A 22,876-nucleotide genomic window follows, 5' to 3' on the forward strand; every position below is an offset into this window, starting at 1 on the left:
ATATGGAAGGCAATTCGCAAAGCCAGCCCAGCGCCATTTGTTAATCCTGGCAGAACAATGCTGAGAGATTTTTCTTTCACTGATCCAAGAGCAAATTTCCAACAAGTCTCTGCCATACAAGGGGGTTTTGGAACAACGACGCTCATTTGCAAAATATATTTTGTCCAGGCGTTCCTTTAGTTGCCTTTTTTCTTCTATGATACCCTTTAAATTAAAAATTCTTTTCTGAATATATTTTGACCAGATAAAGCTCATGCAAAAAAGAAATTTATGCAAAAGAAATTTGAAATCAAGGATAATTTGGTTAATGCAATAGTTCTATGACTGATTATGAAAGGAGAAGTGAGCAAGAGAAAAGCTGACAATTAGAATAGTATTTGTGGTACAAGGACAGATGTGTAGGTTTGGTATTTTAGTGAAAAATAAATCTGCTTTCTTACTTTATGCCTATTGGCAAAAATATAATACGACTTTCAAACTACCACCAGAGACCATTAGTACAGATGGATGAGACTAGCTGATTACAATATTCTACATGATTTAAAAATTAAAGCTTTACCAATTCAGTGAACAAATACGAATCTTGTAAACCATACATTGTTCATGATCAAGTATATACTCTATCAAATAAAGAGTTCGCATAGTACCTGAGTTGGACATGAAAGTGTGGATACTGATTTAGATTTAGTGCTCAGGTCATCCCCTGTCACATTAATAAATTCAATTTTCCAGGAAAGCAGCAAGACAAGAAAAATATTTTAATGAAGAAAAACAATTTAATTTCACAGACACATGATATTACAATACAAGGATATTGTAGCTTCTAGTATTTCAATTTCTGAATAGTTAAAAAATGGAAATGGAAAAAAAAAAAGAAACGAGCTAGAGGTCATTAATGAGCTTCATTAAAGTTCCATGCTCCTCGAGGAAGAAGCAAATTTAAATACAGGCAAAAGATTCACTCTGTTAAAAAAAAAGAAAGAGAAAGATGCAAATAGAATCATGTAGCACCTTACCTTGGTACTTCAGAGACTGTCCACCAATAAGCCGACAGAATTGACTGTAAGACAAAGTAAGTGTTTTCTCTCTAAACTGTAACATTACGGACTTCTCTGTCTGAGCAACTCTCATTTGTGCTCCAGCTGTGGAAGCCATTGGGCCGAGTACTATCTTGCTGGCTGTTAAGCGAAGAGAAAAAATGTATAAAGTTTAAAAATAAGAATTTCCTTGCTGTACACTGCAGGATTCGGATGTTTATCCCATGCATATAGTGTGCCCTATTTCCAATAAAGAGAAATATTACTCCAGACATAACTCTTAGGCTGCACTTAACTCCAAACAGACTAGGTCTCCTTCTAAGACTGTGTGTTCTCAAGCTACACATGAAATGTTGTTTCTCTCAGTACCACTAGTAGACCCATAAAAAAAAAAAGGATGATTTCCTAGATATGATAGAGTTTGACTGGTATTTCACACGTGTACTCATTCAATTTGACACTGTACAAACTTTGCAAGGGCTTCGAGAGTCTGCACAGGTATATTTCAAGCAAAGTTTGGGGGGAAAACAACCACAGAATAAGAGATCTTTTCCTGTGCAATTCCTTTTTAGCAATGAAAGAACTTCTTAGAACAGTTAACACCACAAAACAATAATTTTCCGATATAATTTTCAGTCTGTGTTCATACTGAATGCTTCCCATTCAACCATGCAAAAACTTATACTGTACCCAGCTGAAATCAATATGTACCGAATTTAGAAAAGGCCTGAAAAAGAGTGTGCTTGAAATACTGCACCACTACTCCAATCATCTGAAAACAGTCTGTTTCAAAGGGCTGTATCATATAAAAAAGACCCAGTTAATAATCACCTTTACTAGTGGCTCAGCAGAGACACAGAGAATGGGACCATGATGATGCCTAAATCTGCTCAGTCCATTAGGAAGGACATGTGTGAAAAGTTTCATTAAGATGGTATACCTGGAGACCAACACAACTGCTAGCAAAATTTCCGGTGTTTGCACAATAGTATCATTCCGTTTATAAAAGACAGACAGAGAGATAATAAGGAATTTTGTTTTGATTTTGTGAGCAAATTCCTGTTAGAAAACTGCTGATGAAACTCGATATTCAAATACGTAATGCACAAATGCATTCAGTACAACCTCATCTCTTTCCCAAATTCAAGCAATATTTAAAAAAAAAGGACAGCAAACCAGAAAGCAATGGTTTATTGCATGCACAACATACCTTTCCTATGCTGATTTTCTAAAAACACGGCACGGGGTTGTCGTCTTTGTATTTTCTCATGATGATCAGCTGCAACTGTTGTTGTGTCCGGTGTCTGCTGCAACTGAGACCTGGAGAAGTCTCTAGTCCTACCTTCAGGTTTCTGTCCATACTGTACTGGTGTAAATAACCTAAAAATTAACAAATTGTCTTTCTACACATAAGGAAGCTGTTAATCCCTTCTTCCTAATACAAAATCAAGTTAAAAAGCAAATAATTATTTTTAGTCAGTAATCTGAGCTAGAAGAAGTACCCAGCCTCGGAGCATATGGCAGGAAGGATTCTGCTTCTCTCAACGCACAGAAGAAACACAATATACTGTAAAATGCAAAGTACACCAAACGATGCTCCAGTCTTCTCTGAAAGATTATGTGGAGGGGTACAAGCATGACAGGTCTCCCATATTCCTTAATCATCTTTGGAGTCTGGAGACAGCACAAAAACTTCCCAAAAGATGCTAATAAAGATCAAACCTCTTAATGGAGCCAAGTCTTAACTATGGCTAGGTGCAATGTAAGTACAAAAAGCGGGGGATCTCTACTTCCATGCATCTTCAGACAGTCTGGTTTTAAAAACATACTGCAATTGTAAAAGCTGACTTCACAATAACTGTTTCGTGCATACTACTGCAGGAGAACTAAAGATGTCTAAATGGCAAAAGAATGAGTTCTTTTTCTGCTTTACATAAATATTTTAGCTACCACTTCCAATTCTTAAATTTCATTAACTGACAAAGCTCCTTTCTGGCAGAACTGCCTAATAAAACTAGTGCAGGACATCCTTCTGGAACCTGTTACACAAGCTGTCTTGGGCTTCAGTAACCATACTCTGCTTTTATCAGATTAATGTATTGTAAAATGTTTAAGTCTACATTGCTCTGATGTATTCTACAGAAGAATTGTATTCATTCCAAGACTCAAAAATGAACCCTCCCAACTGCTCTTTGGAGAGAACAGTCAACAGCAAAAACAAAAGGTCAAAATTTAACAGAACACCTTTTTTTCCTCCCCCCTCCAACCCCCAAACTCTCCACAAGATTTCCTTAAAGTGCTTTGCAAGCACATCTTAGACTAAAAATTAATTAGGAGAACATTTAATTATTCTGCTTAGGAAACTGTACTGCAAGAAGTCACTTCCACCACTTGACCAAAAACACAACAGACTTCAACTCGTACTGAGTTTGGCAGGAAAGATCACTACTGAGCCTCCGTAAATGAAAAGAAGTATTAAGTGTTAAAAAGCAGTCTGCTTTCCCTCAGAAGACTGGCATACAGTCTTCAGCAGTGATCAGTTTGGAAACAAAAGACAGCAAGAAAAACAAATGCTTCTGAATGAACCCACTCGGTCCTCACAAATATTACTCATTTTCACCTGTTACTTAAAATCAATCAATCATTCTCTGGAACACTGCATACCGATTTGGTTTGAGCTTCACTGGTTCAAGTCTGGGTGACAAAGGAGAACAGTAGATCTCTTCAATAAGCTTCCTAGTTACCTTCAGTTTTGGCAGTATTTGTGCTTCGCAGCAAGTCATTTGGTTTTCCATCCCAATCACAAAGAGAGACCAGTCTGCATGCTTAAGTTATAAAACAAACAAACAAAACCCAAAACCAACCTAAATAAATATTCTACTACCATTCAGTTGCAATAAAAAAAAATAAAAATAGTAGTAATAATACCACATTATCTGAGAATGATTAAAAAGCTCACAGCTGATGCCAGGGTTAAACCAAAATGTGGAAGAGGCATGTCATGTGATTGTGCAGAGAGCAGCTGCTGTTACTTTAAAAGGTTTCAGCAACCTACACCATGAAAACAGAGCATTATGCTCATGTTACCAAGAGTCAAAAACAGGACAGCACCCTCAAATTACAAGCTCTGCAGTTAATTCAATGCTTGTAAATAAAACATTTGCCTTTGTAGAACTGTCCAGACTCATCCATTCCCACCTTGATACATTAACCGTATTTCCTCCACAAGCCCCTGTCCCCCCGCCCCAAAATGATTTTTCCAACAGGCTTAAAGAAGTGGCTGCTTGAATTTCCCAGGACACATAATGCTACTGTTTTAGCTTTGTTCAGTCTTTCTTAACACTCTAGTATTGCTGAAATCACTAGGGAAAAAAAAAAAAAAAAAAGATTAAATCCCTCGCAATGTAACTTTAACAGACTATAGCTAAAACTAAACTGTGGAATCTGATACAGCTTCTCATCTCCAGAGCTGTACACAGCTTAACTATGCCCTTACTACTCAGAACAAGAATGGCACCTTTCCCTTGATTCCAAGACCTATCAGTTTATGTTAATTGGGATCTTTAAGCAAAAAGAGAAAATGTTGCAAAATAGTCTGACCTTCTTTGACAAAGACAGCAAATTCCCAGCATACCTCCTAAATTCAGTACTACCATAAAGTCAACAGTTATTATTTATCGTCTTAGCAGTTGCTTCTAAAAATAAATGAATTAGCAATTCAGATTTTGAAATTAAATTGGAACCTGAATTATGTGTAAGAAATTTTATGTCCTAAGCCACCTGCTCTCCCAGTCAAATCAAGTCAAGTGCAAGAGAATTACTCCCCTACTCACCTTCCAAAGATCCCATCCCAATGTCCTCAGCACCAGAGAAGCAGTTGTAAACTCCAGCGTGTCTAATACAAAGGAAGAACGTGGAAGCCGGGGTCTGAGCAGAGCAGGATGGTTGCACACCCTTAGCAGCTGCATCAGAATATGGAAGACACTGACAAAGTGCCCACTTCTAAGACATTCTTGAGTTCTGTTATTTAAAAAGAAATTATAATTTAAATTATCATTAAAATCCAGTGCTTTTAGGAGCTTAGGCCAAAGTATGAGTTTAAAAATGCAGTCTTCCATTCCTCCAGCTTCTCTCACATTCACACAAACTTTTAATAATTTATAGAATATATTCTCATTTGAAAACACATTATCATAGACCTGAATTTCTCAAATAGCCACTCTATTCCAAATGAAAATGGCATTGAATAATATATGAAACACATATTGTCAATACTAAGGCCACTGAATATTGGTGGTATTGACTGAATAATACCACTTTAAATTATCAAATTCATTGGAAAATACAAAGTAGACATATCAGAAAAGCAAAAGAAACTATAACCTAGGATATTCAGTTCCTAAATAACCTAAGAACTAAATTTAGATAAAAATGTGACACATGCTCCATTGTCTAAGTTATAAATATAGAATACTGCAAGTACTATTTATTTATGCTTCTTTTCACCTTATGAAACAATTAGATATAAAAAACCAAAACACATACCAAAAAAATGCTGAATACAATTACCACTTAATGTAGAACATGATTAGCCTGTACAGCACTATGATTATGCCATGTGCTTTAATCTTTAGGTTTGCCCATGACTCACTTAGAAATAACATACTAGCAAACAAGTTTTCTTACTGTATTTGGAATGGTTCCTAACTTTAATGATGAATGAACAATGAAGAACTACTTAACAGGTGTACCTTGGTTGAGACAAGATGTCTTTATACATCGACTTCTGCCAATTAGAAAGAGTACATGTCAGCACATGCTCATATTTCCTTGGCAACTGCTTCTCAACATGAATTTTGGACCTCCTCAAAATAAACGACTGCACTACCTAAAAGAATAAAAAACAGTAACTTCCTAATTGTATTTCCTCAGAAGAAGAGATACTAGCATTAAGACACTATTCCCAAGGGAGACGTACCCTCTCCAGTCTCATCGCCACTCTCTGGTAGTGATCTTCATTCCCCTCCCCAGATGCTACCTTTGTAAAATCCAGATAGGATTGGGAAATCCCTGGAATCATGAAAAAGGCAATGGCCCACAGACCTTTCAAGGCAGTAGGCAGAAGCGTATCCATCAAGAGTAAACGATGATGACTGTGACCAATGAAGATAACAATTAAGAGCTATTTCATAACTTAAATTACATCACAGCAAGAAAATTAAAAAAACCTGCAGTTATAAGTGCAGTTATTTCAGGAAGTAACTGATAGACAAAAGCAAAAAGAAAACTGTTAATGAATGCTGCAGACCTCTGGAGATTGAGTATTGCATCCCAGTGCTTCTCTGTCAGATTATTACCGTTCTGCCTCTCATCTAGAACTAGGTACCTCCATTGTACTTTCACGAATGCTTCATAGTCTTTACAGAATTGCTTGCAGGAGGCAATACATACATTAAAATCATTGGGGTCAGTCCATTCCTGCAATATAAAAAGCACAAAAATCCTAAAGGTTTTTTTAATGGATTACCGAGCAAAAATTATTAAGTGTTTCCTCTTCTGGGATTAAAACAGATTATCTTGCACTTTATTCGAGTACAGTTCTTCAAAGATTTCAAAATCCCAAAAGGGAAGAGAATGCTCAATTTAATTGTCCAGTTGTGATGTTCAAAACGTTACATAAAATATCTTTAACAGAAACTGGCTTTTTAAAGAAGAAAAAAAACTTTCCCTACAAAACACAGATCAAGTCTCCTAGCAATCCAAAAACAATCGTCAATGAAAAGCCATCTTTCCTTACATGTTTTTGAATTGTTCTTTGAAGAGTTTGGACGTATTTCAGAATACCTATAACTTGTTTTTTCAGGTTATCAGTAGTATTCATACTTAATGGATAAATTCTAATCTCTAAGATTCATATGTTTCAATCTTTAGGTAAAGTCTACCTGTAAGTATCAAAATGGTTATGAACTTGATCACAGAAGATGTCAAATGTGTGAATTAACATCCTAATATTTGCTTTCAAAGGCAAATAAAAAATTAGAAACACAAGACAAAGTTAAAATTGCAAGAATGAAAGGAAAAGTCACAGAACTAAAGGAATAAAAATGCTCAAAGCTATGTCAGTTTCGTTAATTTTCTTCTGCTCTGCTCAGGTCACAAGGCAAGAAAAAGTTATTACATGACTTACATGGCCCAATTTTACAAATTTAAGAGAGAAGTGAAAAATTGCTAGTAAATCTATGATTATATGAAGGACTCCAATAAGGAAAGAAATTGAAAAGTAACTGGAAAGGACACATCATCCCAAAAGGAGGCATAAAAGTTGTATGTTGTAAAAGCATTAATGGAGGAACCCAAGAAGTTCCTTGTAACTATGGAAGTTGAAAATACAAACCTTGGTCGGGGGGAAGGGAAGAAGCATATTTTGCAAATAAGTTTAGTGAAGGTTTGAAGCCTGAAAACATATACCTGTCTTCTAAGCCACGAAATACACACCAAACTTCCTTTCCTTCTTCTAGATTACAGATAAATTTCTCATCCAAAAAACGGCTAAATTCAACACATTTTCTTATCAAACTTCTGCAAATACTAAGATGGGGTACAAGTCACTGGAGCAAAGATGCAAGTTTCCCATACAGCCATTAGGCACTAGTCAAAAATATCTGTGCAAAGGGCCATCATGCTAGTAAGTACGTGCAAACAACTTCAAAAGGTGAGCTAGACGTTGCTGGTCATCAAAGCAGGTTTTATTGGTAAATATCAAACTCTGCTTATGAACCAGCATTCATGAAATGAGGAAATGTCTCATACTAGAAGTGAACAACAACAAAACAAAAGAGAAAAGAACCAGGCTGGGATATCACCATACTGAAATTTTTAACCACAAAGGTATAAACGTGACTTGGGCTGATATTTTCTGTGTAGCGCTTATGTCACCCAGTACCTGTGTAGATGAAACAGTGTTCCATAATACCTGTCTTTTTTTTAAAAGTTCTTCTGGGTTCCCAAGATACAGAAGAATTTTCAAAGCAGGACACCAGCATTTCCGTTCAATCTCCCACTTCAGCACATTAAAGTTTTGTGAAACAACAAGAATAGGACCCCAGTTACCTATAGAGATAAAAGGTACAGCATGACTGGAAATGACTGCATACCACTCCACAACTTAATAGAAAAAGCAACTGCATATACGAACATATGCATGCACTAACAATGAAAGGAATTGTGTGTCCTTTTTTATAAAATATATTCCAGGCACATTTCTTTAAATTATACATATTAAAAGCAATTATTTTTTTTTTCTCTTACTGAAGACACATTCACTAACACAATGTTAAAAATACAGATTTATAAAATAAAAGACCTACAATATTTCATACCTTCATTACATGCCAGGTGTGCAAAAAAAGCAACAACTTGCACTGTTTTTCCAAGTCCAGCTTCATCAGCCAGAATGCCATTGAGATTCATTTTATACAACTTTGCCAACCACTCCAGTCCAGTCTTCTGATAATCTCTAAGAGTGCCGCATAATAACGATGGAGTATCACTTTTTGCTACTGTTGTGATTTGAGCACCGCCTTTGGGTAATGATGCTTCTGCAGCAGCAGCACCCTCTGCTAAATCTGCCATGGATTTCTTTACATTAGGCGTGAGAAGATCTGGAAGTACCACTTCTTTCTGAAGGCTCTCTACCTTATTCAGAGAGTCTCTTATTTCTGCACAAAACAATAAAAATCACAGTGCTGCCATACCTGAGATAATTCATTAACCGATTTGATGCCATTTACAGCTAATCCAGGGTCTAAAGAACACATGTATTCCACACTATAAGAATACTGTTAAGTTTGTCAAACAACTACATAAACAAGGGCAGTGGGACAGACACAGGTGCACACATTGACAGTTTTAGTGAATTCAGCCTCATGCACGGCCCCCAAGGGACAAAAAACTAAACCCTGATACAAACAAGAGCTCAGCAACAAAAAGCCTTTAAAGTGTGTTTATCAAAGCTTTAGTAAGCTACAGGAAGTTAGCAAGCTAAAGAAAGGAGATCTTTATGACTCAAAACTAAGACCAAAATACTAGCTCCTAAACATTTATTTTGGTACGCTTATAGTACTACTACCAGAATGCAAAATTAAAAAAAAAACATGCAAAAAAACCCCACCAGTCCTATGTTCTTATTACCTTTTTTTGAGATGTTCTGTGAGTTTAATGCTTTGTTCCTCCTCTCTTCTAACTCAACTTGCAGTTTTACATCTACCACCTAAAATGGAGAGAGAATGGGGAGAAAAAGAGCAGAAGGAATTGTCAAACATGCACGCACTTAGCTTCAAATACAGCTATGAATCACTTAACGTTTCTTCAATAGTAAGACAGGCATCAGATATGGCTACAACGCAGAGCATTCAAAGAAAAAAATAGTGTGTACAAAACTGACCACGAATAGAAGTGGGCTGCATAATAAGCAAGAGCTACCCAAGAATAACTCACATCAGAATTTAAATGTCCGCAGCAAGCCGTCTGCACCAACTAGGATTAGTGAAGCACTTTCCTGCGAGACATGCAAGGCCTGAAATTATTCATGCAGCTGCAACACGAAGCTGTTCTTAACAATAGATAATATCCACCATGTGGGGTGAGCAAAGCTTAATTGTAAGATTATTGCTGTTATGATCCAATAGGTTTTTATTCAGTACAACTTTAGATTTTTTTAATATTTTTTTTTTTACATTTACCTGTTTAATGGTGGACCAGAAATGTTCAATTTCTCTAGCAGTAAAAGCAGCAACAGCCCTCAGTTGCTTCTCTTCTCTTTTCTTGCATGTTTCCTTATGAAGTATCATATCCTCATGATGACGTGCCACACTTAAAATCAGCTGAACAAAACCGTAAAATTATTTAAGTTTTCACTCTGTTCTATATAAAATGCGTATTTCTAAAGAAAGAAAAAAATACAATCCCCTTAGGAGTACTGCCCAAACTTTACAAACACAGTGGAGAGGCAAACCAAAACTCACACAACCTCAGTGATCACGTCCTAACCATGAAAATGCTGCCTATTCTTCCCCCCTTTTTTGGTTGAAAATATCAAATTCAGATTACTCTCTTGGCAGTTATCAACTTCCATCTTCTTTCTTGAACAAAATCAGTTGCCATCCACTGCATTTCTTCCAAAAGATAATCATGGTGTGATTTGTGCCGTGGGGCCTCTTGGAGTTTGGGCAGACGTTTCAGAGACCATAAACCTTCTTTCCTCAGTGCTGCCATTCACTGCAGAATTTCATTTTCCTTCAAATAAACATAATTAAACTTATGTTTCCTACTGCACAACACAAAAACAAGATAGAGACACTGTGAAAAATGTTACCTGAATAACCAATATTGTTGGTTACATTCTATGCATTGGAAACATTCTATGCTGTTTGAAGTTGCACTTTCTTAAAAGATAATGAATAACAGAGCTTGTACAGATTTATGTAAAGACTCTGAAGGACTTTGTTATGCAATGGCATTATGTAAAATCAGCATAGAAGTTTGGGATGCAGTGGTACTCAGTTTTGAGGACTTTATTTTTTCCTCCTATAGTACCTCTAGATCCCATCAGAAGAGGGATTTCACTGAATCAGGGCTGATTCAGTGAGAAATTTCACAGAATTGAAATGCTCTGCCAGATGGCAGATGGACAGAATTCTCTAAAAAGTTCATATAAAAATACATTTGGTTTATGGCATTTTTATTAACACATGTAGGCAACCTGCAACTGCTGGCAACTAAGCACGAGCAGCACAAATTTTCATTGTGATTCCTCCCCCCTTATTCTAAATACGCTGCATAAACAGTTAAAATAATTGATTTGGTTCAATTATATCTCCTTCTAGGATTTCGTTACAAGAACAAATTCTGCTTCCCTAGAGGATCTGCCTGATTCCTTCTTGTTCCTTCTCTTTCTTCAAGAAAAATCATATGGCATGTCTGCGCCATTAATTAAAACCAAAAGAGAGATACAATTATCTACAGAGCATTCTAAATTTAAATGAGTGCAAACTTTTATTGTAAAGGAAGATTTATACCCAGCCGTGCTATATGATGGCTATCTGAAGGAAATTATTAGTGCTCAGTAAAGACTTTTGCAAAAACTACTGGAATGATTTGCTCCTTTCTCCCCAGGTTAGAGTAATAAATTCTGTCATCCACAAAGTCTCAATACAAAACACAAAGGACAACACTGCCAGGACACAGCAAGAGGTTAGCACACTGTTCCTTCTTGCTGCACCTTGTAACTTACACACCTGAAACCTTCCACACATAACTGAAATTTACTTTGAAGCATGAAATGGATTTGATTCAATGAAAATGAAAATCCAGCACAGGAATATTGAAACTGAGACTTGGGTAGACATCGCAAATGACATAAATTAAAGAAGTAAAATTTCAAGAGAACGTAGCAGGAAAGTGCCAAAAATTAATCTTGTCTTGACTTTCTTAACGGGTCAGACGTTACCTCTGTTTCTGAGGATATTCTCTTCCCGGTATTCAGACAGACTACTTAATAGTGCAGAATAGACAACAGCAGCAATTACAATACAAAAAAACAGCCATTCAAAGCCACATACAATATAATATTTGAATCTGATACCTGTTGTTGTATGGGAACTGGAGTTGGGACCAAAATCACACGCTTCTTAACACAGCCTGCTGGCTGTAGCTGCTGAAGAAAAGCTGGGTTCCTGCTGTGTGGAGCAGGTAAAGAACTACACAAACTTGAGAAGTTTGGTCCATTTTGCTTTTGGTTTTGCTCCTGGCTAATCTGCTGAGCCACTTGAGGAACAGTAGGCATTCCACCTGCAGGGAAATGTTTAAAAATTGCAATCTCAGTAATTAAAATAGTGGTATATAGAAAAGAACCAGAGGAAGTGGCAATAGAGACTGTAACATGTTGGTCAAACCAACTTTCCACCATACCACAATACAATTGCATACCTAAAAGCTATGAAGATGCAAATCAAGCAGCTTGCTAGTCTAGAATGTACTTATCTGCTCTTTAACTTGACACCACAAATATCTTCTTTAACAACAACCTGCAGAGAGGTGATAACTAGGCAACCAACCTCTACCAGGGTATCAAATGACCAACAAGGAAAAAATTCATGCAACAACATCAATTAAGGAAAACAACAAATTAGGCACAGAGGGTACAAATTTAGGTGCAGTGCATGGAAAATGAGATGTGCGGCGTTCGCTAAGATTTTCTCCAGAGAGTTTTTAAATCACATAATAATTGGTATTAGATATAATGTTACAATTACAGAAAATCTCATTAAAGCAATTATCTTTAATTACAAAGCTTAAAACTTACATTTGATGGTAAATACTTTATCATAAATCATTAATATATGTACTAGAAGTACCAGCATTATTTTAAAGGTCGTGACACTTTTTTTTAAACTGTTATCAAACTAATTATGAGTCTCTATGTGGAGTACTATTTTTGAACTATAATAAAGTTAACCTAATAAAGTATCTCATTATCAATAAAACAGTGCATTGGTCTACCACTTCCAAAGCTCTATCCACATTTACCTTCAATTTCACTTTTACATTCTCTTTATTTTGCTATGAAATGTGTTTTATGGTCACAGAATTGCTTCCTTTGATAAAGAGAGTTCATCTCAGTGGTCATTGACCATTTAACTCAATTCAACCACTTGCATTCTTCATTGTTCCAGTAGATTTATCCAGCAACTTTATTTCTGGCAGTCCAGAGGATTCACGCAGCACGTACCGAGCCCTGAGAGGGTACGTTTGTGTGTTGAAGATGACACAGGACAGCCAACGAGCGCTTTAGGCTTCCTTTCTGCTTTAGGCACACGGACACAGGTCGACCATCACCTCAGCCAGCGCGGAGACGGAGGGAGGCCGGTGCTCTCCGACACACACGGTCATGCCCTGGAGATGACGGAAGCTGGGACAACGACACACGCGACTCCCAGATCTCTCGTTTCATAGAGCACTGCCTTTTGAAGGGCACATGGATTTACCCTACAAGTCCATTACAGCCACGTACGCCACTAACACAAACTCCAGCAGGGTTTAAATGCTGCCCTCAAAACGTGGTAACGCCCGCCGCGCTGCTGGCCGGGCTGGGAAGGAGCTTCAGTGGAAAGATAAAGTTACCTGAAGGCATTCCCACCCCTCCCCTGCCGCACACCCCCTGGCGCCGGGGGCGCCGCGTTACCCGCCGCTTTCCCGTCAGGAGCTCCCCGGGCGGCTGCCGCCCCGCGCCCGCCGCTGCACGGCTGCAGGCGGACCCTGTCCGCCGCGGAGGGGCTGCGGCTGCCGAGGGAGGAAGGAGGCAGTTTACTTGAAGCCCTCCCTCTTCCAGGAGCGAGAAAAACAGACTCTTTAACACCCAACTCCACAGCCCTGGCGCGGCGCCGGGGCGCGCAGACCGAGGCGGGGGTGAGCTCTCCCTCATCTGCCTCAGAGCGCCCGTGCCACCCCGACCAGCCCTCGCCCGCCTCTCACACCGCTCGGTGCCCCAGTCCCTCGCACCGGCACACACCCGGGCCTCGCCGGGCCTTCCCCGGCCCCACGGGGTGTCCCGTTCCCCTGCCCCGCGACACGCCCGGGCCCCGCCGCGCTCCGCGGGGCACAGCAACCACGGCGCCCCCTGGCGGCCGCACTGGCAGCCGCCCCTCGCTCCGCCCCACCCCGCCTAAGCGATACCATTCCCCTCTCACGGGGGGGGAGATCGGGCACTGACGGTGCCACCCGCCAAGGGCGGGGGGGAGCAGCCAAACTCGGCGCATGCGCCAAGGGCGCGCGCGGCTGCCCCCTGCGCGGCGGCGTCGAGGGAAAGTCGGGCGGCAGCGGAGAAGCTGCATTTCCCTTAAAATGTGTTTCCTCCCCTCAGGAATCTGTCCAACGCGCCCGGCCTCAGCCTTCCCGAGCCTGTGGCCGTCCCTGCGGGCCTCTGCCCGCCACAGGGGCCTGTCTTTTCTTCCCCATAACACAGCTCAGCGTTGGGCTTTTTCAAAGAGTTGATTTTAGAATTTAAACCACCTCTATGTTTTGGTTTGGTTTTTTTTAATAATTTTTTTTACTCAGCTCCTGCACTGAAAACAGAGCTGAAATACCAAGTTAATAATCCCCATGAAATAAAACAGCAGACATACCCAGAAGTAAGAAATACCCTTTATTATTATTATTTTTGTTATGTTTTCTCCAAAGGCTACAAATATGTATCTCAGTTGAAATCAACGAGAATTTCTGTCAGGTTTGGGGCCAATAAAGGTGTTTTTCTCAGACTGAAAGGCATAGAAGGGGCTTTAGATAGAAGACTAATGCAGACTAGGTCAACAGCATGAACCAGAAAGGGATATAAACGAAATTCCAGGAAGAGTCCAGAACACTTTTATACACTCACTCTGATAAAATGGAGCAAGGCCTTCACAATAAAATAAAAACCACTAACTAAAACCCAGATAAAATAAACAAACAAATCCCTTTTTAAGGGACAGCTGTGCTCTGGCAAAAAAAAAAATTCCAGGAGCAGCCATAAAATTCGGGGCTTTGGCCAGAAACGGCTGAATGAAGGAACAAAGAATTGACTCCTTGTATTCAGTAACTACGATATTACAAAGCAAGTCTCCATGCAGACCCAGCCAGGGAAGCACATCAAGCACTTGTACTCACACACGAACACTTGCAGAGTCTTGTTCTACCCCTTCCAAAAGCGTTCCACAGGCAGGGAGGGTAGGAAAGGTGCTGCCTTCACTTGTTTTTTCTTCCACCACCTCCACAGAGAGTTAGAAACAAGAACCGAAGTCAAACCAGTTGGGGAATGAAGAGCAAGAACTCCAGAGCATGCGGAACCCCAAACCACAGAAAATTAAAGTCTATTCCCAAGAGAAGACATCCCTCAGACATATGCTTCCTGCATCATTGCACACATTCCTTTGTTCTGAGAAGCTTGATGAGAATTAAGAGTTCACACGCACAAAGTGAAGGCAGATTTGATTAAAGCCCAGAGGAAGTCAGCACCATTCTTTTCATGTGTGCTAAATTGATTCAACCCCAAATCCAGCAGATGGCTAGATAAGTTTCTACTAAAACAAGATATACTAAACTAGCAGCAACATATTTAGTGATCCACCACAGGCAACGCTAGAACCTTCATGGCTGCACACTTTGCATTGCAGTCCTAACAATTAACTTACGTCTTTCTCCCCACATCTCAACTACAGGTCTGTGAAATGACACCTCAGGTAGAAGAGGCCCAATTACATACGTGGCTGCGGATCTATACTCTTGAGTCTGCCCAAGCATGCGGGCAATGCTGGGAGGATGACATCTCCCAAAGAAAAGGTCTCGACTCAAAATAAATGATTCGGTCCACATTCCCAAATTAAGACCTCTCACTAAGTAAGGAACCATTTCTTTTAGACTTGCAAAGCTTTAGAAAACACTGAAAATTTGTTTTGATACCAAAAAGAATTCACAGCAGTCAGCATGATAATGAGCTCCTAACCCATGCCTGTTATTCCACAGGAAAGCCATGGATGACATGGAAAATAAAAGCTTAATGATGTTTAAGAGATCAGGTTAAGTAAAGGTGAAGAAAATAATAATAATTAAAAAAGTAATCAAAAGTTCATGGAGTCATAACTTCATAATAATAATAAAAAAAGAGTATATTAAAATGATTCACCCCATCTTTATGTAGAGATTATACATATTTAAAATACTATTTTCCAGGTAAACATATAATAAAAACATGATTCAAATAGCAATTAAGATATCCTGCATTACAAGATCCTTTTAGAAAGCTTCTTTCTCATTATGCTATTTTCAAGTATATCAGTCAGGTGAATAAGTCAGTGGTATAAAAAGCTTCTTTTACATTTTTACTGCACTGTCTTCCCCACCCAGTTTCTCCTGGACATCCGGTTCTTGTTCTGCAAGCACACAAACCCGTGCTTTACTGGGTTCTTGGATTTAGGAAGGCCACTTTTTTGTAGACAAAGGGAATTGCAAGCAGTAAGGGTCCCACGTCCAGCCACTTACTGGCTCAGTCAGAATCATCATCACAACCATCGCTGCCTTCGAGATCACTGCCGTTCTGTAAAGCAAAATGGAAAATGGTTTGTCAGTATTTCATTTACATCTAGAGACACTGACTTTAAACTTCTCCAAAAGTGTAAGAAAATGGGGCTAGATCCTAACTTCATGTCTTAGACCCATCTATTGTAACAAACTTCTGTGATGGTAAATGATGCTTCTTGTAGCCAAAAAAAAAAAAAAAAAGTTACACTGGAGTACACTCACCAGCAGAAGAAATTTCTTCTCATTTATATTTACAACTGCATGATTACAACCTGCAGTATGTGGGAAACTTAAAAGTGGGATAATAGCATGAAATGCTGATGTTTAAAATAAATACAGGTGAGAGAAGTTAACAAATGCTTTTTTCATGCAAGTCCCTCAAATGCTGTTTCTTACATTGTCTAAAGCCAGATTTGAGAATTTTGTTTCTCTGCTGCAGAGAATTTCTATCCAAACTGTATTAGAGATATGCGAGGGCTCACTAATACTTGCTTAAAAATGAAGTCAGTTGTACAAAGTAGTACCAGGGAAATAATATAAATGTTAGCAACTTCCAAGGAAACTGAAGTCTTGAGTTATTAACTGGGAGCCACTCCTTCAGGAGTAAGTCAATATGGTGTGATAAATTTGGGGGTTTACGTAACTTTTTGAAGCAAGTGTTTTGACTGATACAATTGGCATCAAAGGATTTTATAAAGAAAGGCTAACATGACAATATGCCTGTAGTTACTCCCTTTTTTTTTTTGCCTCACCACCACTGCTGAAAACATACAAGCCTCCAAATCCCACAAATTTAACATTGACAATTTAATATCCTATTACAAAACAAATTCTGAGAGACTTAGACAGTTGCCTTTGTAACAGCAAGCACAGCTCATTGAAGTGCAAACAGCCTGCAAAATCTCAAAGGAGTCTGTCATATCATCCCTTATTTATCCTTCTCCAGACAGCCTGTGCTAACTGTGATGCCAAAACTGTATGTGGTGGAGTTTATCTAAAGCAAGCAGAGCTGCCTCCTGCTAGCAATACATCAGTGATTTTGAACCTGTCAGCACTTAAGTCCTGTCAACGTTATCATGAAGACCCCTGAGTCAGGTGAGGACTCCGCACCACGTGGTCTCCTTGGGTTCCATTTAACCACACTAATGTAGCATTTCTCATAACCTCCTGTCACAAGTGTCCTCATACAGCACAATACTTCACAAAAACAATTACCACAAGTACAAAAATAACCCTGAGAAATTTCTGGTATCTTGCCTGTACTGTTCAACAAGGCTGTAAATTTTACTTTATATGTTGAAACTCCTTCGCAGACTCCAACAAAAAAAATGGCAGCGACAGTATTAAACCTAACATTTTTCAGAGCAAGATCATTACCTACACAAAATAAAGCTAATTTTAACGACACCATTATATGAAAAAAAGGTTATTATTTTCTTCTGAGTTGCACTACACAGAAGTTTTAGTCCTGCCCATCATTCGTCCTTCAAGGATTTGCCAGACCACCGACCAAGAAAATCTTGAATTACATACAGAACTGTAAGGTATCTTTAGGTCATCAAGTCCAAGCCCTGACTCAAGCAGGGCTTGTTTCAAAGTTAGACCGGGTTGATCAGGGACTTGTATTCTACATCACTCCAGTGGTTGTCAATTTAAAGAAATACATTGGGAGTTTGACTCAAGATTCCTCATGTGGTTTCCAACCTACTTCTAGCACACCCCAAACATCTTTCCACTCTTTTCTTGTGAGGCTATTCTACATCTCAACTGGAAAAAAAATTTCTTTAACTTGAAATTTTCTTTTTGTTAAAAATGTATTCTACACCTTTGTTTTATTGCAACTTACAGATAACAGCAGTTCCTGTTGTCAGAAATCAGATTCCACAATATCCCATTTTACTCAGTAGGAGTTGTTCTGATGGCCCATTTTGGGCTGGTGGCAGATTTACTTTAAAAAGCTGGTCCTAAATTTCCCCCTGATTCCAAACCTTATCTAGTGAACAGGACATTACACAAAGAAAGAATTAGCCCAAAATCAGAGAATACAAAAAGCCAGCAGGTATTTAAAGGGAAATTGTCAACCTGAAAACTCGTCTCAAACAGTTTCGCAATCACAAAGCCTGGTAATGTGTCTGCAATTTCCGTTGTCAGTTTAAGATTCTGCAAATTGGCCTGTGCTTTAAAGCGTTCCTTCCTCCCTCCCTCAACTGCCCCATGCAAAACCCTGCAAAAACGCATGTTGTATAGTTCATTCCACTATCATCAAGTGCACTAAGATGGAAAAGCAAATACACATTTCATACTCCAGCTGACTGTAATCTTGCATGGCATATTCATGGAAAACAAAAGTGTTACTAAGGGAAGAGCCACTTCAACTTGACAGCTTCCATTTGAAAAAATAATGGCTTCAATGATTACCTTTGAATTTTTGTTGTTAGCTTGCATCCCAACAGCAGAAGAGTTGAAGTCATGAATGGAGAGGGTGTTTAGCCAGTTTGCCATGGATTTCTCCTCCCTTTCTGTGTTGATAATGGTAGGATAGATATACTGCTCTTTGAAAACGGCAATCTTCTCCTCCTCCTCTGTCCACTCCAGTGGCTCGTGCAGCCCATCATTTCCAAAACGTCTGTTGTATTTTTCAAAGTGTACTCTTTCCAAGACTAGCCCAAGTCCTGGGGCTTTGGGGACATCTACTTTCTCCTCTCCCCAGCTGCGCTCTATGATAGACTCAGCAGCATAGCCCTTCACAATAGCTATCACCAGCCCAATCATCTTCCTTATTTGATGCATCATGAAACTCTGACCTTTCACTTTGATCACCGCAAATTCTATGTTTTCCCTCACAAATGGCTCTCCACAGTACATCTCCATGATGTACCGCTTGGCACTGGGGTCCCTGGGTCCCTTTTGAGATGTGAAGTTGTGGAAGTTGTGTGTTCCTTTATAGCACGCAAGCAGTTTATTGACTTTTTCAAGGGTCTCTTTGTCCAGTCGATAAACCTCTTCTTGCACATCGTGGTCTTTATGGGCAAAGGCAAATGTTGGCAGCATGTAAGAGTAGGTTCTGGCATCACATTTGTTCTTGGAGTTGAATCCCCCAGTGACTCTCTTCAGACCTTGTTTTAAAAGTGACATTAGGTTTTTGAATCAGTAGGTTACAACCTGATTGTGATCTCGCTCTTGCCAACAAGAGTATTTTTAAAATAAAATACAATCAAAAGATAGATTTATAGGACCCTAATTCCAAACTAACAAAAACATATGGATTTATGTTAAAACTAAACCGCTTATGAGTAAAATTACAAAGGTAAGGGAGAGACCTTCCGCAGGAGAAAGCTCCTCTTAGAAAACATTTTCTCTGCCCATTCCAGTATCCTTACCCAGAATTCTGATGTGAGAAGGCAGATGGTTATTGATCTTTTCTAAGATGTCATCTATTAGCCTGACCTTTAGCGACACAATCTGTCCAGCTGCAGACACACCCTATAAAAACCATAAAACACACAAACACATAATTATGTACCTTGGAAGCTTTGGGACAGCACTTGGAGAACTGAAATAGCTGAAGAACAAGTTTATTCCTTTTTCTCACTGGTCATTTCAGGCTGAAGCGAGGCAAAGGCAAGGCCACAAGCAGAAATCCAAGTCAGACTACTCCTGCTGGTGCTGTACAGCCTTACAGCACCTTAGCAATCTTAGATAGCAGAACATGGCACTCCCTTCCATGACATCTCACTGTATTTGACTGCTGTTAAGTAAAGCACCAACTGAAAAGAAATGACTTATACATAAGATCAGCCATGAACTCCAGTTCAGACTTAGAACCCCACTGTGGTGGGCTTAAAAACAACCGAGATGCAGCTAAACTCTCAAGCACTGTATCAACCAGGCAGCAACAACAATGAGCAGCAGCAGCAAGCTGACAGGCTGAAGCAGATGAATGTGACAAACACAAAGTTTAGGTGTGAAGCACCAGCTTTACAAACACCATCTAATCAACATCCTGCACTTTCTAAATATTTGCTTGTGCTTAAGTTTAGTAGTGGATGAAAAGCGAAGTTTCAAACAACAGTCACTGTGAATGGTATTTGCTACTGGATCTCACTTGAGACAATGCTTTCCCAGTCAATCCCAGTAGCACTGGCAGGGGTACATCAGAGTTTCTGAGAGCACAGGCCCTAACCAATGTACCTTATCCGTTCGAGCACACCGCTGAAATGACATTTTCTTCATATCCTCCCCATGGTTTTCTGGGATGCAGCCTGACTGAACAAGGGCAGATACTAAGTCATCTTCAATTGTCTTGAACTGTGAAGATCCCACATTTCTCTGAAAGAGGACATACAGTAAAAATAAGAAATAGAACAAATAGTAATAATTGGATAACTGAAGATGATAACTAAAAAATTTTGTTAATCATTGTTGTGAAATTCTTTAATCCCTTCACATCCCTTAAAGCCCTGCCATTCTCTAAAACTACTAAATATCCTTTACTAGACAGTGTTAATAAAACATCTACATTCTGATTTACCTTTTACTGTTATTGCAAGATCGTTTCTAATAATTTCACTGTGCAATACTTCTGCAATGGAGTTTTTTGATGATTCCTTCAACTGCATAAAACAGCACCAATTAAATACTGTTCCAGTGCCTGCAAGTTAACAGCTGCCGCTCTACACCTAGCCCCTGCAAATTCTGCTTCTAGAAATTAGATTGGGTTCTTTGGCTCAGTTCACCTGAGCTGTTGTATAATGCAGACTATGGTTTTCTCTGGTGACTTCTGCACTGCACTCACAGATGAGCTATAACGGAAATGCACAACTCCACTCATGTGTAAGACTTCAAAGCACACACCCTCAACATAAACCGTTCAATTACAAGAGCAGTAAAGCCAACAGGCACTTACACGGATATGCCCACAAGCAGTAGGTTTACTGCTGTTGAACAAATCTACTTTGTTGCATCAGCATGAGAGATTCCCTTCCCTGTCTGTGTGCAATCTTATCAATTATCCTGTAGAGCTTTTAAAGAGCATGTATGGAGCTTGCAGTACGCTGAGAGGAGCAGCAGATGGAGCAACATCATCCTTTTGCTGCCAGTACTGTGTACCATAAGACCGTGGTGCCGGGGCACTACAAGTGCTGGTGCTGTAACAAAGCAATATCCCTTTTCTTCCACACGCAAACACAGAAGTCATGCAGCAGTTTTCCTGTTTCTAAACGGCTACAAGCCACCCCGTTAGAGTGCATCAGAAAAAGAAGAATTTAAAATGTCTTCAGGTACAAATAATCTTTTTAGAAGTACAAGAGACAGCAACATAGATGCAAATTTGTTTCATTCAAATATGCACCTCAGTTCTCTGGAATCTGCATGCAGTGAGACAGCTTGAGGTCTAACCTAAAAGAAACTTAGCCCACTTGCTTTGAAATGTAAAGCTTCAGCCATAAGCTGGAGCAGTGGTCAGAAGGGGATCACTAGACAGTGCCTCAGGTTTTGACAGAACTGCAGTGCCTGTGCTTTCAGTCTCCTCAAGAGCCTTGTCTGCAGCAGTTTTTGAAAGATCTGCTGAAGCAGGCTCCCTAGAATCACCAACTATCAGAAACGTACCACTGGCTTTTTTAATTCAAGTTACCACCAAGCCATTTGAACCCAGGCGTGCACTGTTCCCGCCCCAGCTTTCCAAACTAAAACTGCTTCCCTACTCAGAAACCATGACTACAGTTATAAACTGAACAGATTTCAAACAAAAAGCAGGCCACGTTGTTTTGCCAAACCACATACTTGCATCCCATGGTAGCCTTTCCCTGAATATGCCATCAACAACACAATCTTCCTTTTGGGCAACCTTTTATTCTGATCCTCCACATCTTCCTCATCCGCATTGCTCTTCAGCCTTTTATTCTGATGGCCGTTCTCTTCCAGCCTTTCAACCACCTCTCCGCTGCTGTTCAGTCTCTTGGTCTGGCTGGCAACCACTGCTCTCAGATCCTCAGCCATTGCGAGAACCTGTCAGGGACGAACAGCAGACGGGACTCAGCAAGAAAATGAGGCAAAAAGCGTCAGCTCCGCGCCCCGGTGCAGCAGCGGCGGCAAGCCAGGGCTGCTCAAGGCGCTGCAGGCAGGGAGGGCGCCCACCCCCCCTACCCCCGAGCCCGTGTCACAGCCCCCGAGGCCACCACCGCAGCCCGGCCCGCAGGGACACCGGCAGGGTAAGAAAGGGGCAAGCGGAGCCGGTTCCCCCCCCGGCCCGCCCGGCCTCTCCCACCTCCCCAGGGCCGCGGCGGGGACGTACGCTGGGCAGCCGGCGCCGGGGCCCGCCGCACGCAGCGCTCCCCGCGGCGGAGAGGCCGCAGCTCGCAAACCTCAGCCCCCACCGCAGCTGCAACATCGTCGCCGAGCGCAGGCCGCGACGGACGAGAGAGGCCGCGGCCGCCACCCCCTCAGCCCCGGCCTCCCACCGCCGCCGCCACTTACACCGGCGCTGTGGAGCGACGCCACCGCGCGCGCGCGGCGCGGGACAGCCACGTGCCGGCCTACGGCGGCCGCGCAGGGACACGGCGGGTGAGGGGCGGGGCGCGGTGAGGGGCGCGGGGCGGGGCTGAGGGGCGGGGCTGAGGGGACCGGCGGCGCTGAGGGGACCGGCGGCGCGGCCCGGGCCGAGGCCGGGCGTTGGATTGGTAGCAGCGGTGCCCGCAGCCCCGAATGCCGCACTGGGCCTCCGGGAGCCG

The 22,876-nt window shown here is 40.7% G+C and overlaps 2 protein-coding genes across 4 annotated transcripts; both read right to left on the minus strand.

The window, feature by feature from the left end:
• Positions 1-26: 26 nt before the first annotated feature.
• On the minus strand, positions 27-6,101 carry LOC141750948 (E1A-binding protein p400-like). The gene is made up of 7 exons (XM_074606990.1): positions 6,016-6,101; positions 5,789-5,925; positions 4,871-5,057; positions 3,702-3,862; positions 2,248-2,417; positions 1,017-1,178; positions 27-204 (listed from the first exon to the last, which is right to left on the minus strand). Exons 1-7 carry the CDS (start codon positions 6,028-6,030, stop codon positions 143-145), a joined length of 894 nt encoding a protein of 297 aa, XP_074463091.1. The 5' UTR covers positions 6,031-6,101; the 3' UTR covers positions 27-142.
• Positions 6,102-14,225: 8,124 nt separating this feature from the next.
• Positions 14,226-22,693, minus strand: PUS1 (pseudouridine synthase 1). 3 transcript variants are annotated; one of them, XM_074606559.1, is made up of 6 exons: positions 22,623-22,693; positions 21,930-22,154; positions 20,340-20,477; positions 19,529-19,631; positions 18,567-19,264; positions 14,226-16,164 (listed from the first exon to the last, which is right to left on the minus strand). In XM_074606559.1, exons 2-6 carry the CDS (start codon positions 22,143-22,145, stop codon positions 16,114-16,116), a joined length of 1,206 nt encoding a protein of 401 aa, XP_074462660.1. In that variant the 5' UTR covers positions 22,146-22,154; positions 22,623-22,693; the 3' UTR covers positions 14,226-16,113. The 3 variants fall into 3 exon arrangements, with proteins under 3 accessions (XP_074462660.1, XP_074462659.1, XP_074462661.1); XM_074606558.1 differs by having other exon boundaries at positions 22,441-22,652; XM_074606560.1 differs by having other exon boundaries at positions 22,511-22,628.
• Between the last annotated feature and the right edge of the window lie 183 nt (positions 22,694-22,876).

This window comes from Larus michahellis, chromosome 13, assembly GCF_964199755.1.
Source record: "Larus michahellis chromosome 13, bLarMic1.1, whole genome shotgun sequence".
Classification (NCBI taxonomy): domain Eukaryota; kingdom Metazoa; phylum Chordata; class Aves; order Charadriiformes; family Laridae; genus Larus; species Larus michahellis.